At 23.0% G+C, this 13,553-nt stretch overlaps 1 protein-coding gene across 5 annotated transcripts in view; it reads right to left on the bottom strand.

Annotated features, from left to right (window-relative positions):
• LOC122850230 (protein TANC2) overlaps positions 1-13,553 on the bottom strand; it is a 33,101-nt gene that overhangs the window by 10,053 nt on the left and 9,495 nt on the right. Inside the window, exon 1 of one of the 5 annotated variants that reach the window (XM_044149328.1) lies at positions 7,119-7,855. The exons of 3 other annotated variants lie outside the window; for them this stretch is intronic. In XM_044149328.1, the coding sequence (XP_044005263.1) occupies positions 7,119-7,191 (73 nt within the window). In that variant the 5' untranslated portion in view covers positions 7,192-7,855. Of the gene's footprint in view, positions 1-7,118; positions 7,856-13,553 lie in introns of those variants that run through there. One more of the 5 variants, XM_044149330.1, reaches the window with a different exon arrangement.

Below are 13,553 nucleotides of genomic sequence, written 5' to 3'. Positions count from 1 at the left end.
AGTTTAGATTAGTTTATAAAAATAAAAAATAATATTTATATACATTGCAAATTTAAACTCCATGATTATTTTCCGCGTGTATAATTTATTTTTTTACAAATGAAATTTATGTTTTTGTATATTCAGTGACATCTTTCTCAGATACTTTCAAAATAAAAATATAAAATGATCAAATGAATTTGGTCCTTTGCTGATTATACACCAACTTTACTTTCACAAAATGCCATCTGGCTTATCGAAACTCATTAAATATATGCTTTCACGAAATAAAATTATTGTATTCATTGAAATATAATTTTGATAATGCTTTATATTTATTTACAATCAAAGAAATTTCAACAAAAAAATACACTTTGATATATTTATTTAATTTATACTTGAAAAAAGAAAAAAAATAAATTTATGTAACAACAAATTGAGATATTAATCAATTGATATATGAATTAAAATAAATTATTATATCGACATGAAAAAGAAAAAAAAGGTTGGAAGTTAAATATATTGATCATGACCCTGTCAAAATGATAAATTTGTGTTGAGTAAAAAAATAAACAGATATGTAAAATGATAATATTTATAAAACATTTATTATCCAAAAATTAAGAAGCAAAAAAAATATATAGATAAATGTTATTTAAAAAAATATTTAACACGTTTTATTGAGTGACTAATTTAAAGTGATATTGAGGCATGTCAAACAGACATATATCAATTTATTTTTATTTGTTTATTATTTTAAACTCGATTCAATAACGCCAATTGTAACGCTTATTATACCACATGCTTGGAAATTATTATTTTTATTTGATTGAATTATATTCACGTGGTTCTAAATTATTTATTTTTTTGTAATTTTAGTTGAGACAATAGAGGTGAGGACAAAATTTTGTATAACTCATTTCACTTGTCTATTAAAATTATAAACAAAAAGAAAAAAAAAATGATGTGGTTTTATGTAATTTAAATTTCACAGCATTGGTTGATCAAGAACTACATTCAATATATAAAAAATATATTATAGATACACAAAGTGAGACAACGAAAATAGCAAATAAATTAAAAAAAAAAAAATAATCCATGATATAATTTCACCAGACACATAATCATACGAAAAAATAAAATTGGATAAAAAATTCTACAACTCGCGTGACTAATTCATATACATTAATAATAAATAAATAAAAAAAAAAAATTTGATATCAATAAATTAAACGTCTATTTAAATTCAAACATAATTATATCAAAAAAAAAAATAAAAACAAAAATTGAATTACATCAACTCAATGTCTCTAAAACATACAAGTATTTTCATTAAAAAAAAATTAACAATTTTCATTATATATCTATATCCTGATTTATTTTCATGCAATAATTGTTTTTTTTTTTTCATAAAAAAAATACTTAAAAACATGTAATTGATATTCGTTTAAATAAATTCCTTAATTTTTAATTTTAAAATATACATTACATTTGTTTTTCACTTTTAAATGTTATTTATTTATATTTTGTTCAGTTAATTATATTTTACCTGTTGCGACTGTGAAAGATATATATTTTTTTAGTCTGTCAGTCGAACAGCAGACACTCTTGCAAACAGAAAGTTCATATAAAATACTATATAAACTTTTATTTTCGCACCTGATAATTAACTCGTTGGAGGGTGGTAATTTGAAGGCATTAAATTTTTTACATATACTCTAAATGTATATCTGTCTGACTTGATGTTATTAACTCATGCAGTCAATATACTTAATTTATTTTTATAAATAATATATATTATTTTTATTTTTTCTTAATTAATATATATAGCTCAAGTTTTAGTTTATTTTTTATTATATTACATTATAAATAAAATAAATAAAATAATTGAAAATAAATATAAATTCAATTGATTAATGGAGTTTAGTTTGTCGAGTCATTTGCCAAGTAAATTTATTGTTGACGGTCATTACTTATTATGTTGCTTAATATTTATAATTTTTATTAGTTTAAATTTTTTTTTTTTCTTTTTCAGGACAAAGGTGAGGATAATTTACGAGCCAAGTCATTTGTCAGAATATTCAAAATAAAATTACTAAATAGACAAGTAAAATAACAACAACAATGTATATAAAATAATTTGATAATCAAATGTTAATTATTTATATCAATACAAGATGATGATAGTAATGTAACAAATAAATAAATAAATGACCTTTTATTTTTTAATAATAATAAAGGTCAGTAAATGATTTTTAAAAATCAATGACCCCATTATACATTATAAGCAATTTATATTTACAAAAAAAATAAATGAAAAACCATTTTAAAATAATAATTTTTTAACCGCAAAATAAAAAATATCAGGGTCTTGAGGTTAATATATAAATTTAAGTATAGTTCATCATTTCTGTGTATGACTGTGTATGACCTTTACAAAAAAAATCATCAAACAACAATAATGATATATTATAAAATTCAAATAATCATTCAATGTATAACGGTCAAAAGAAAATGCCTGGAGGGCACTACCAGTCAAATCTAACAACAAGAAGCGTGAAAAATTGCAATAATAAATCATCAATATATTTAAATGCTAACAAGTAACAATGAAAGAAAGAAAAAAAAAAAAATTTCTAAATAACAAAAGAAAACAATAACAATCAAATAAAATGAGAAAAATTTCTTGAACCGAGTAAATAGGTATTGGTAATATTGGAAAATAAAAAAAAATAGTGAAAAGACACTTGCGTCCAGTATAAACATGTCAAGAGGCCGCAAGAGTAGTCCTCGTAAATGACCCAGGTGTCAAGTGTTTAATGCCACAACATGTTATTTTCTTGCCCCTTTAATTTATCTTTTTCCGGGCCTTATTTTAATTTTATATTTTTTATTTGTTTCCACTTGAAAAGCCACATCTTTTTCAACGTTTAAAATCAATTTTACAAGGATACACCTGACGTAGCACACACGAAGAATTAAATAACATAAAACACAAGTCCCAATGTGTTTACGGTGTGTATCCCCCCCCCCCCCCCTCCACCTGTAGTGTGTCATGGGGCCCTTAAATTTTTCTTTTGGATTTACCTGTTGTTTCGTTATATTATTCCCAGGCTTTTTACAAATTTTTATTTTTTTTTATTTATGTTTGTTTGTGTGTGTGTGTGTTTTTGTAAAGAATAGAACATAAGGCCCCTTTTTTCTTTCCACTACCATCATCTTCTTCTTGATTTTTTTTTTTTTTTTTTTTTATTTTTATTAGTTTTCTTATTCTTTATTTCTTTCTTTTACCGACGAACAAGGTAGTTCTTTCTGCCACACAAAAAAGCCCAACTACAACAACCAGTTAAGTCCCACCGTCTGGTTTAAGGCCTCACCGTAATTCTCAGAAAACCCGAGCAACCTCGACTCATCATGGAATATATAGACATGGCGACTTGAGAAGTGATCCTTAGGCAATTTTTTTTTTTTATTTCATTATTTTACAAAATAAATTCAACTTCGTTAACTCAACGACACACAAATTCAATAATATCTATATATTACATACATGCTTTTTTTTTTTCAACCGGAAATGTGTAAAATTATTTTAACACTGTCATTAAAATTGGTCGTTTTTTTTTTTTTTTCTATTTTTTATCTATTTTAATGATAGCTTTTTGTAGACCACACGGAAACAACTTTTACCTGTTGAAAAAATATTTATTTTCAATCTACAACTGGCCCTTTTATTTTTGTAAATATATTTCCACGAAGAAAATAAATTTGTTAATGATTTTCGATTGTGAATGATTTTATTTTTATTTTTTGAAATTTGCTTTTATAGGATTCCATTAAATAATAATAATACTACAAAAAAGCAATAACAATAAAAGCTCGATAAGATATTGGTAACATAAATTTGATTTTATTTAAAAAAAAAAAATAAAATATTAAAACTTTTGTTGATTTGAAAATCAGCCGAGTGTAACGAAACCATTGTGTTTATACATTCACTAAAATTTTGTGCATATCCTTCATGTAATATAATGTCTTGAGGAGACTTTTAATAATTTTGAATGACGGGAAAGGTCAATGATCATGACGAATCGGGGCTTTCGATCGGCTTTCACCGTTACGACGACTCGAGAAAATAATCTCAATTGAGTGGATTGCCACAATAAAATTTATATATATATATGTGCACTCAAATACTATATATGTACGTACCAATTACACTTTTTTTTTTTTTTTCTCTTATTTTTCATTTATATACCTATATTTAATTTAAAATAACATTTTCTTTAGTGTCATTGTCGGATCAGAGTCACGAATCGATTTGTCACGTGCTGATTTAACGTTGCTGAAACGTAATTGACGGGGGAGTTTGCGTGGGTTTTTTTTTTTTGCACGATTTAATGATTAAAATAATGTTCAAGTTGAGGTAAATGATGTCTCACTTCTTGACACTCAAATAAGTGGCCATGTAATATTTAAAAAAAAAATTTAAATAAATAAATTTTTAAATATTTTTTTCTTCAATAAATTATTTCAATAAATTATTGAGGAATATTTTTTTGTAAATTTTTCTATGATTATATTTTAAATAAATTGTGACTTTCAATATATTATAGACATTGGCTTTCACTGTGCGACTGAAAAATGAAAATATATATGTGTTCGCACGAAACTTGATAAAATCAATTCGTCACGTGTCAATGGATTCGATATATCGATTTTTTACATATTTGATTGGTAATCAAAGCCGTGAAGATTCTCTTTTTTATGTGCGTTTATTATACACTACTAATACTTTGTCTTCTTTGCTTCTTCTTTCAGCAACAACAGTGCAACTTGAATTTCCGCTTTGTAAATTCAAGTTGAAACACATACTCACATATACATTTTAAAATACACATACGCGGCTGTAAAGTTGTTTTTTTTTTATTTTTTATTTTTATTGTTAAACCGGTATTTAATAACCGAGAACCACGTGATTTAATACGAGTCTTTTGAGTGCAATGTTGGGGTCATTATCTAAATTAGTCAAAGTAATCTTATGGAATTACACAATAATGTAATATTGTAACTCACACGAGTTATAATATATTGTTGATGATTTTATATGTTAATTTTTATCATTTTCTGACACTTGAAAATTACCAAATGACATGCATCAAATTTTTTGAGCTCTATAAATAAATCATTTTTATTCAACAGGTGCAAGTATTATATTTAAATTTAATATACGATAAAAAGGTGCATTGTAATAATGCATATAATTAAATTAATTTTTTAAATGAACAATTACAAAAAGAATATTAATTAATGTATTAAAAAATAATAAAAAAAATTATTGTAGTAGCACGTTATTTTTGTATATACCTTCAATGATATTTTAAAAATAATAATTGAGATTAATTTACATGTACACACAATGACAACTGATGGTGTGTTGGTGTGATCAATAGATCAATCAATCATCAATTTCATACAATAATATATTCAAACTCCATCAGTGTATTATACATTGATCAAAGTGCAATCGTGCATCACGTGTATCTAACTGTCACGTATATAAATAAAAATAAAAAAATTATTATTAATATATATTTAAAGAGAAATATAATGTCAGGTTTGTTAAATGAAATTTTTAACATGTAAATAAAATAAATAGTCAATGGTCATGCTCCGAAAAACAGTATAAATTATTATTACGAAATTTAATTAAGTGCAACAGGTGGTTGTTGAATTTTCTCAATTCTTTTTCATTTTTTTTCAAGCCTACTTTGATATATGTCGTTTTTTTTTTAATACATGAATATATTTTGTTATTTGATATTCTGATTTATGTACAAATTACAATACTCAACGACTAGACTTTTTGTCGTCTCAACACACGTGCTTTTTATTTTGACGTAATCGATTTAATATCTCAGCAGTTAATTTCTTTATATATACAGATGACAAAATTATTATTTTTTCATTTAAATATCAAGTTTTTTTATTTATCATTTGTTTCTCAATAACAAGGATGAAAGTTGCGGTTTATTATCGAGGACAATTTGAAGGTTCTTCTTGACAAAATCATTAAATAACGAGAAAAATATATCAACAATTATATTATCTCAATTTTAATTTAAGAAATAAAAATATATTTTTTTTTCGTTTGCATAAATATAGCAACACTTAAAATTTTTTCATTTAAATTAAATTAACTATTATTATTATTTATATAAAAATCTACATTCTTGGTATATATTTAAGTGAAAAAAAAATATAAAAAAAATATAAAACAACTTATCTCTTGAATTTTTTATATATAAATTTATCAAGAAATGTATAAATGTTTTTTTTTTTTTTAAAATTGTAAAATTCTTAAAAATATATTTAAAAAATCAATTTAATTTTAATTTTTTATCCTGGGCAAAAATGTTGAGTAGAATAAAATGAAGCAAAAAAATAATGGAATCGAGGAATTTACTGAGTGGATCTCTTGGAGATCCAAATGACTTTTGCGAAGAATTCAGAACAAGCAATGTTAAAAGAAGCCGAATAAATAAACAAATATTCAATGCACTTAAATATAAATATACCAACACACATACACACACAAATTTTATTGTTAACTAGAACGTAGATTTAATTTATTTTTTTATTTTAAATCACCGTCAGTAATTGTGGTATTATTATCCGGTAATACAATACGCGCTTAATCACAATACTAAAATGTAATTTGATATTGATTAGGCCTTTCATTGTCTGTTCAACAATTTTGCAATGATAAAAATATAAATTATTATTTACTCAAGTCTTTGAATATATTAATAATAATAGCTTGAAAATATTGTACAAGATAAATTTTAATTTTTAAATTACCAATTGATTATTAATTATTATTCAAAGTCAATAAATAATTTTTCATATTTATTTAAATATTTTTCATCACGATTTAATTTGTAAATAAAAAAATTAATATATTTAAACAAATAAAAAAAATTAAATAATAATTTTTTTTATTATTTTGGAGTAAAAAAAAATTTTTTTTTTGAAGCTCAATGTTTTTTTTTTTTTAAATAAATTATTTATCGATTTGTCTGGAAATTTTACTAGAGGAATTGATCATAATAATTTTATTAGCCATTGTTTTGTAGACTCACCCAGAACAGAATGACTAAGACCAGAACCAGGTCGTGGTGGTGAACATCTTCGTATCCTGTCTGGTGGTGCCATAGCGTGTTAATATAAAATACAATTGAAGCTAAAAAAAATCAGCTTTTCATTTTGACTTATTTAAATATCACAAAGCCAACAAACTATTTTAAAAATAATATGTTGCTCGTTTATTAAATACAGTAGCTAAATCGTCAGCACGCTCGTTGTCTCATCGTTCACCATGTTTTCAGATCACAACTTCGTGCCCAACCATCCAAGTCACGTTTTGAATTTTAAATTCCCACGATAGGACTACTTTTAAATAATTATATCAAACATTGACACAACTCAACATATCACGATATCCAAAATATTTCAACTACAAACACTATTTTAAAATATAAATTAATAAATTAACCACTCGCTTTTCACAACTCAATATACTTTCTCTAAATTATCACAATTCAAATTTAAATATATTTTTTTTTTTTTTATCACAAAACAATGCTCCACTGTGTTGGCATTTTTTCTATTTTAAATAACAGTTAGATGATGATTAACTTTACACTTTATGAATATTTTCAAAATTCCCATTTTTGTTAAATTATTGTTAATTATTATTTACATTTATTTAATTAATAATAATTTTATGTGAATTTATTTAATAGAAAAATAAATAAATATATTTTTTTGAAAATAATACGAGGTGAACGGCAAGAAGGCCCGCGGCAAACTGATTACTAAGGCAAGTTGAAAAAGTTGGTTCACTGGTGAGAATGGTCTGCAAGCATCTGACATGTGATTGGCTATTTGAAAGACTTGAGAGTACTATACTCTCCAGACGTTTTGTAACTGTGTATTTGCAATTTTTTTTATATTATTTTTTAGTACTTGTGTTGGTTGTTAATTTAATATTGCATATGTGTGTGTGTGTGTGTGTTAACAAAATTGCCCCTTTACTTTTAACACATAAATGAAAAAGTATATGAACTATATAGTCTTTTAAACTTTAATTTATTTGCTCCGATTTGTTTAGTAATTATCGCAAAAAAAATAATATAAAATTTGAAAATTCAAAATGTTTAGTTGATAATTTTTAATATTGATTAATAGATTTAATAAATTTTTGAAGTTATTTATTTTTATTTGTATTTTTTTTTTTAGGATATTGATAGATTTATGTGGATTTTTTTATAAAAAAACTCAGAGAAATTTACATCCGCAGGGAAATCTTTGTTGGAAGATTGCGTGACAGTTAATGTCCTGGGTGTCACAGAAATGCCCCTGTTTTTTTTTTTTCATTTGCAATCAATGACCAAAGTGGAATATATATTTTCACATTTAAGATAAAAAACAATTACAAATGATAAAAAATAAATAGCTTCTTTCAGAGGTAAAAAAAAGTGCATTGCTCGATTTGTTTATTTTTTTAAACTTTTTATTATAATGTGAAATCTAAAAATAATATTTATGCTTATTTATTTTCAGTGCAATGATATTTAACATGAAAAAAAAAACGAAAGCTTTATTAATGATTTCAATTATTCAAAATAAAAATTAATTTTATTGTATTATTTTTTATTTCAATTTTGAAATTTTAATTTCACTTAATATAATTATATATCAATTAATATAAAAGATAATTTCAGTCATTAAAACTGTAAACACAATTTAATAAATAAAAAAAATATTAATAAATTTTAATTCAACATTAAAATTATAACTGTATTATTATTATTTAAATTAAATAAAAAAAAAAAAATTAATTTCTCTTCATCTTAGCTATATTATAAAAATGTGTATTTATTTATTTTAATTTTAATTGACAATAATTGTTATTAGTTTTTCGAAAATCAAGGAATCATTTACCTTTTAATTTTTTCAATTATAAATTAAATAAAAAATTATTATTTAAATGGTTTTATTATATTTTTAAAATGCGTTTATTTCAATACAGCCTCTGTATGTTTGGACAGCCAGACCCCTCAAATATATTCTATTGAAATATAAATAAATAAAAAAAAGTAAAGGTAAAAGATTAGTTGGAAAAAAAAATGATAGGCCCCACAATTTCTTCCTACTCTTTTGGAGTAAACAGAACCTACGCTGTATATACGATTTTTTATGAATTTAATTTGTACAGTATCTAATCTTTCCTACAATTTTTTTTCATATAAACTTTTTCATTTCTAAACCTTATATGTACCTAGAATAGAATCTCCTTTTATAAAATGTCTTAATATTTTTTTTTTCATTACCTTTTATTTATTATATAATAATCAAAAATTTATTTTGATATTTTAATAAAATACATACATTATGCACACCTACTTTAACTTGAAAAAAATAATTTTTACTTTTGAAACTTCTTCGAATGAAAAAAAAAAAAAACAATTATTTTCATTTATTGTAAATAAATTTTCTTTTTTTTTTTTTTCAAGTCAGTTAATATTTTTATGACTCAAAAGAGAAGCCGACTTTTTTTTTCATACACTAATGAGTTATAACCTTTTTTTTTTTTTTATTATATTTTTTTAATAATTATTATTTTGCCTGTTTATGTTGTTTTTTTTTTAATAATTTTTTTATTGTTTATTTTGGGTGGTCTAAATGGGGTTTTTAAACTGGAGTAAAATTTTACTTTAAGTAAAAGTGTACTTTAACTAATTTTTTTTTCATTTTAAAAAATTATTAAATAGCCAGTGTAAAATGGAGCACAAAATTTTCTATAAAATATAGACATAAATGCTCGTTAATTCAAGTAATAATCAACCCCTAAAAAAATATATAAATTACATGTTATTGAGGATAAAAAATCATTGTAAATATTCATCCAAAATCGAAATAAATTATTTGAAAAAATATATAAAAAACACTAGTGGGCCGAAACGTAAAAATTTACTCGAAATAAAAATTCATGTAAAACATGAAAAATTTCGATTTAATATTATGGTTATTACCGAAAAAAAAAAAAAAAAAACCAGTTGATAAATAAAATAAAAAAACAAAAGTCTTTTAAATAAATATATATCCTGTCGACAAACTTTAGATTTTTTTTTTTTTATTTGAATTTTATTATAAAGATTGAATAAAAAAAAATGAAAAAAAAAAAAAATATATTTTCTTTACCTTGCTCTCAATATGCATTTCTTATTTTGATTTTTTTTAATTATATTTTTTTTTACATGTGTCGTGGACATCTGCATTGGCCTTTCGACTTTATTTAATTTTTTTTTCAAATTTTAATATTTACCTGTTGGTAAATGTGCGTGCCCGCGTGTGCGACAGCAGCCACGCAGTCCAACGGATGCGGGTGGGCGGACCGGGATATATCTCAGTGAAAATGTTGAGGAAAAAAAATATACATGTAAAATAATAATATTTAAAAAATAAAAAACAATTAAAAAATATATATATGAATAATATAAAAAGAGAGCAGAGTGTGGTAGACATCAAGTGCCCAACTGCCCACGTAACGTTGTCAGTCTGTTGTAGTAATTAAATGTCCGATACTCCAATCAACTGAACCAATTGGATTTTTAAAAAATATAAAAACTGCATTAATGAAAAATGCATCAGATGAAAATATTAGATAAAATTTTGAATATTCAATTTAACTATAGATCGAATTTGTTGAATTATTTAAAATTACATTTTACATTTTAAACTAACCATTTTGGTCATTTTTAAAAATTAAAAAAAAATATAAATAATTGAAATTTATTTATGAAAATCATAGGATAATTGTAGAATAATGTAATTTAATTATTAAAACAATAATTTTATGATAATTTCAATATGCTAAAATATATCTATCCACACTCTTCAATTTCCCAGTTAAAAATTACAAAATACCTCACTATATAGAAATATTTTTTTCTACACAAAAAAAAAAAATTTCTATAGAATTGTATACTCAATCTAAAAATAGAACGAACAATAAATATTTTACGTAACTTCATATCTGATTATTAACCATGAAATTGCGTTTTTTTTTTTTGAATTTTTTAATTGATGTAACTCTTTTTCGGCTCAAGTCCCAGACGATTAGTCTTCGAAAAAGAAATAATAAAATAAGTGGAACGCAGTGTGGACATTCATTTTTGATTTAATATTTTTTACAATATGTATATATAATTTTTTTCTTCTTTTCATTATCTCATTTTGCCCAGAAGCATTTAATATTTATTTTTTAAAATTTTTTTCAATATACAAAACCACTTGACACACACTCATGTAGCTAATAACAAATTTCCAAGTGCAATATGTCACTTGTTACGGTGTTAATGCCAAATGTGTCTTATTCAACTGAATTTTATTATATTAATTTTCATGTATCATCAACTACACAAGATTGTAAATTCACTCTACCCTCAATTCAACTTTCACGAGCTACAAAAAAATATATATAAACAAATTAAAAAACCGAGTGTTAAATTTATATAAAAGAGAAGACAAAATTAACTAACAAAATATATCAAAAAAAAAAATAAAAAAAATAACCAAGAGTACATTACATTACGTTAAAAGGTAAAATAAAAATCTCTTAAATATTTTTAATTTATATTTTATTTTTTTAAATGATCCTACTTTCGAGTATGATATTTTTCGAGGTCAATTTTGAAATAATTTTTCGTTTTTTATTTTACACTTAAAAATTCATCTCATGATAAATTTTATAATATATATTTTTTATTTTTCAAAAATAATAATTTCTATATAAAAAAAATATACTCACAAAGCAATAATGATTTTTTTTTTTTATTATTTTGTTTAAATATAATATAACAAAAAAAAATTATTGAATACACACGCAACAAGGTCTTTTTATTCACAACAAATTGTGGTTAAATTGAACGCACGTGTTATATATAAAACAACCTCACGCAATATGTTGTCGATGAATATAAACATCCTTTCTGTTGATTTTTTTTCTAAAGTGAATAGAAGAAATGAAAAAAAAAAAAAAAAAAAAAAAGTGCCAAGACACAGAAGGTACATATAATAAAATAAAAAAATAATCATGATGATGATAATAAAAATGAGAACAAGTAAAGGAGAAGTAAAGAAAGACAAATTAAATGGGTATACCCACTTATATATACGTGCAGATCACAAGGGTGGATGTGGATACGCAGAGTGTGTGTTTGTGTTTAAATATTGTGGTTGATATAGTGAGGAGGATAAAGAGGAGCATAGTGAGGAGGAAGAGGAGATCCATTGGAAGCCATCGAGACTTTCCGGGGAACAAGTGTCCTTATACAAAGGAAGCCGGCTCTACTGCAGTCTGCAGGTAAGAAGACCTTATATGGACCACCACGCGACACACTCGTGTTGTATTTGAACCATAAAAAAAAACAACCACCAACAACAGCAAATATTTATAGTATGAAATTTGATTAAAAGAAAATTGAAATTATTATTTTTTATTTTTTTAAATTAAATTTGAGGATGGGGGATTTATTTTAGTTGGGGTCAATGGATTTTTTGCAATTGATTTTAAATTTTTTGAAAGGGTTTAGTTGGTTGATCAAATGATTCAAGAAATTTGATTTAAAAAATTAATTTGATTATTTTATCTTTTAATTTATTTATTATTTTGTAATTTTATTATGAAAAATATGAAATTTAAATTAATTTGTTTGTTTGATTTTAATTTGCGATATGAAATTATTTATTTTTTGTAAAAATTTTAATTTTAATTTTGTAATTATTATATTGGGTAATTATATTATTTTTGAAATATTTTTTATTTATTTAATTAGTTAATCTATACAAGAGAATCAAAAAATTTAATGTTATTTTTGTATTTTTGATTTAAAATATTTTAATTATTTAATTAATTAAATAAAAAGGATGAAAATTATAAAATTAAACAAAATTTTTATTATATTTTATCTTTGATTTAAAATAATGTATATGAAAAATTTTTTTTTTACAAAATTTTAGCTTTATTTATTTGTTATATTCAAGACCAGTTATTTAAAAAAAAAAACTATATATATACTTTTTATTTTGAAGGCAAAATGTAATTGGTGTTAAATTTAATTGCCACGGTCATTAAAAAAAAATCCGTGAAATACAAAAGACTGTTATATATATTTCAAATTTAGTATACCGAAATTAAAAAAAAAAAAAATAATACTATAAAATTATCAAATGATTTCAAAATAAAAAATATAATCAAATATTATTAGCAATAGTTGAGAATATTATTGTGGGTGTAAAAAAACTCATCTTAATAAATTCTGATTGATGTGTCGTAAAAATAAATATTCATTATTATAAATAGCAATAAAAAAAAAATAAAAAAAGTATATGATAACCCACGTATATATCTACTTTCGGACATCCGGTTAAAACAATTGAGAATATTTTAATTTTATCATTTGATTTATTACATTACAAAAATTTCAATCAAGAAATATTTCGATCCAAAA

Source organism: Aphidius gifuensis, linkage group LG2 (assembly GCF_014905175.1).
Source record: "Aphidius gifuensis isolate YNYX2018 linkage group LG2, ASM1490517v1, whole genome shotgun sequence".
Lineage (NCBI taxonomy): Eukaryota > Metazoa > Arthropoda > Insecta > Hymenoptera > Braconidae > Aphidius > Aphidius gifuensis.
Note: the sequence above shows the minus strand (reverse complement) of the source record. Positions and strands in the feature narration are given on the sequence as shown.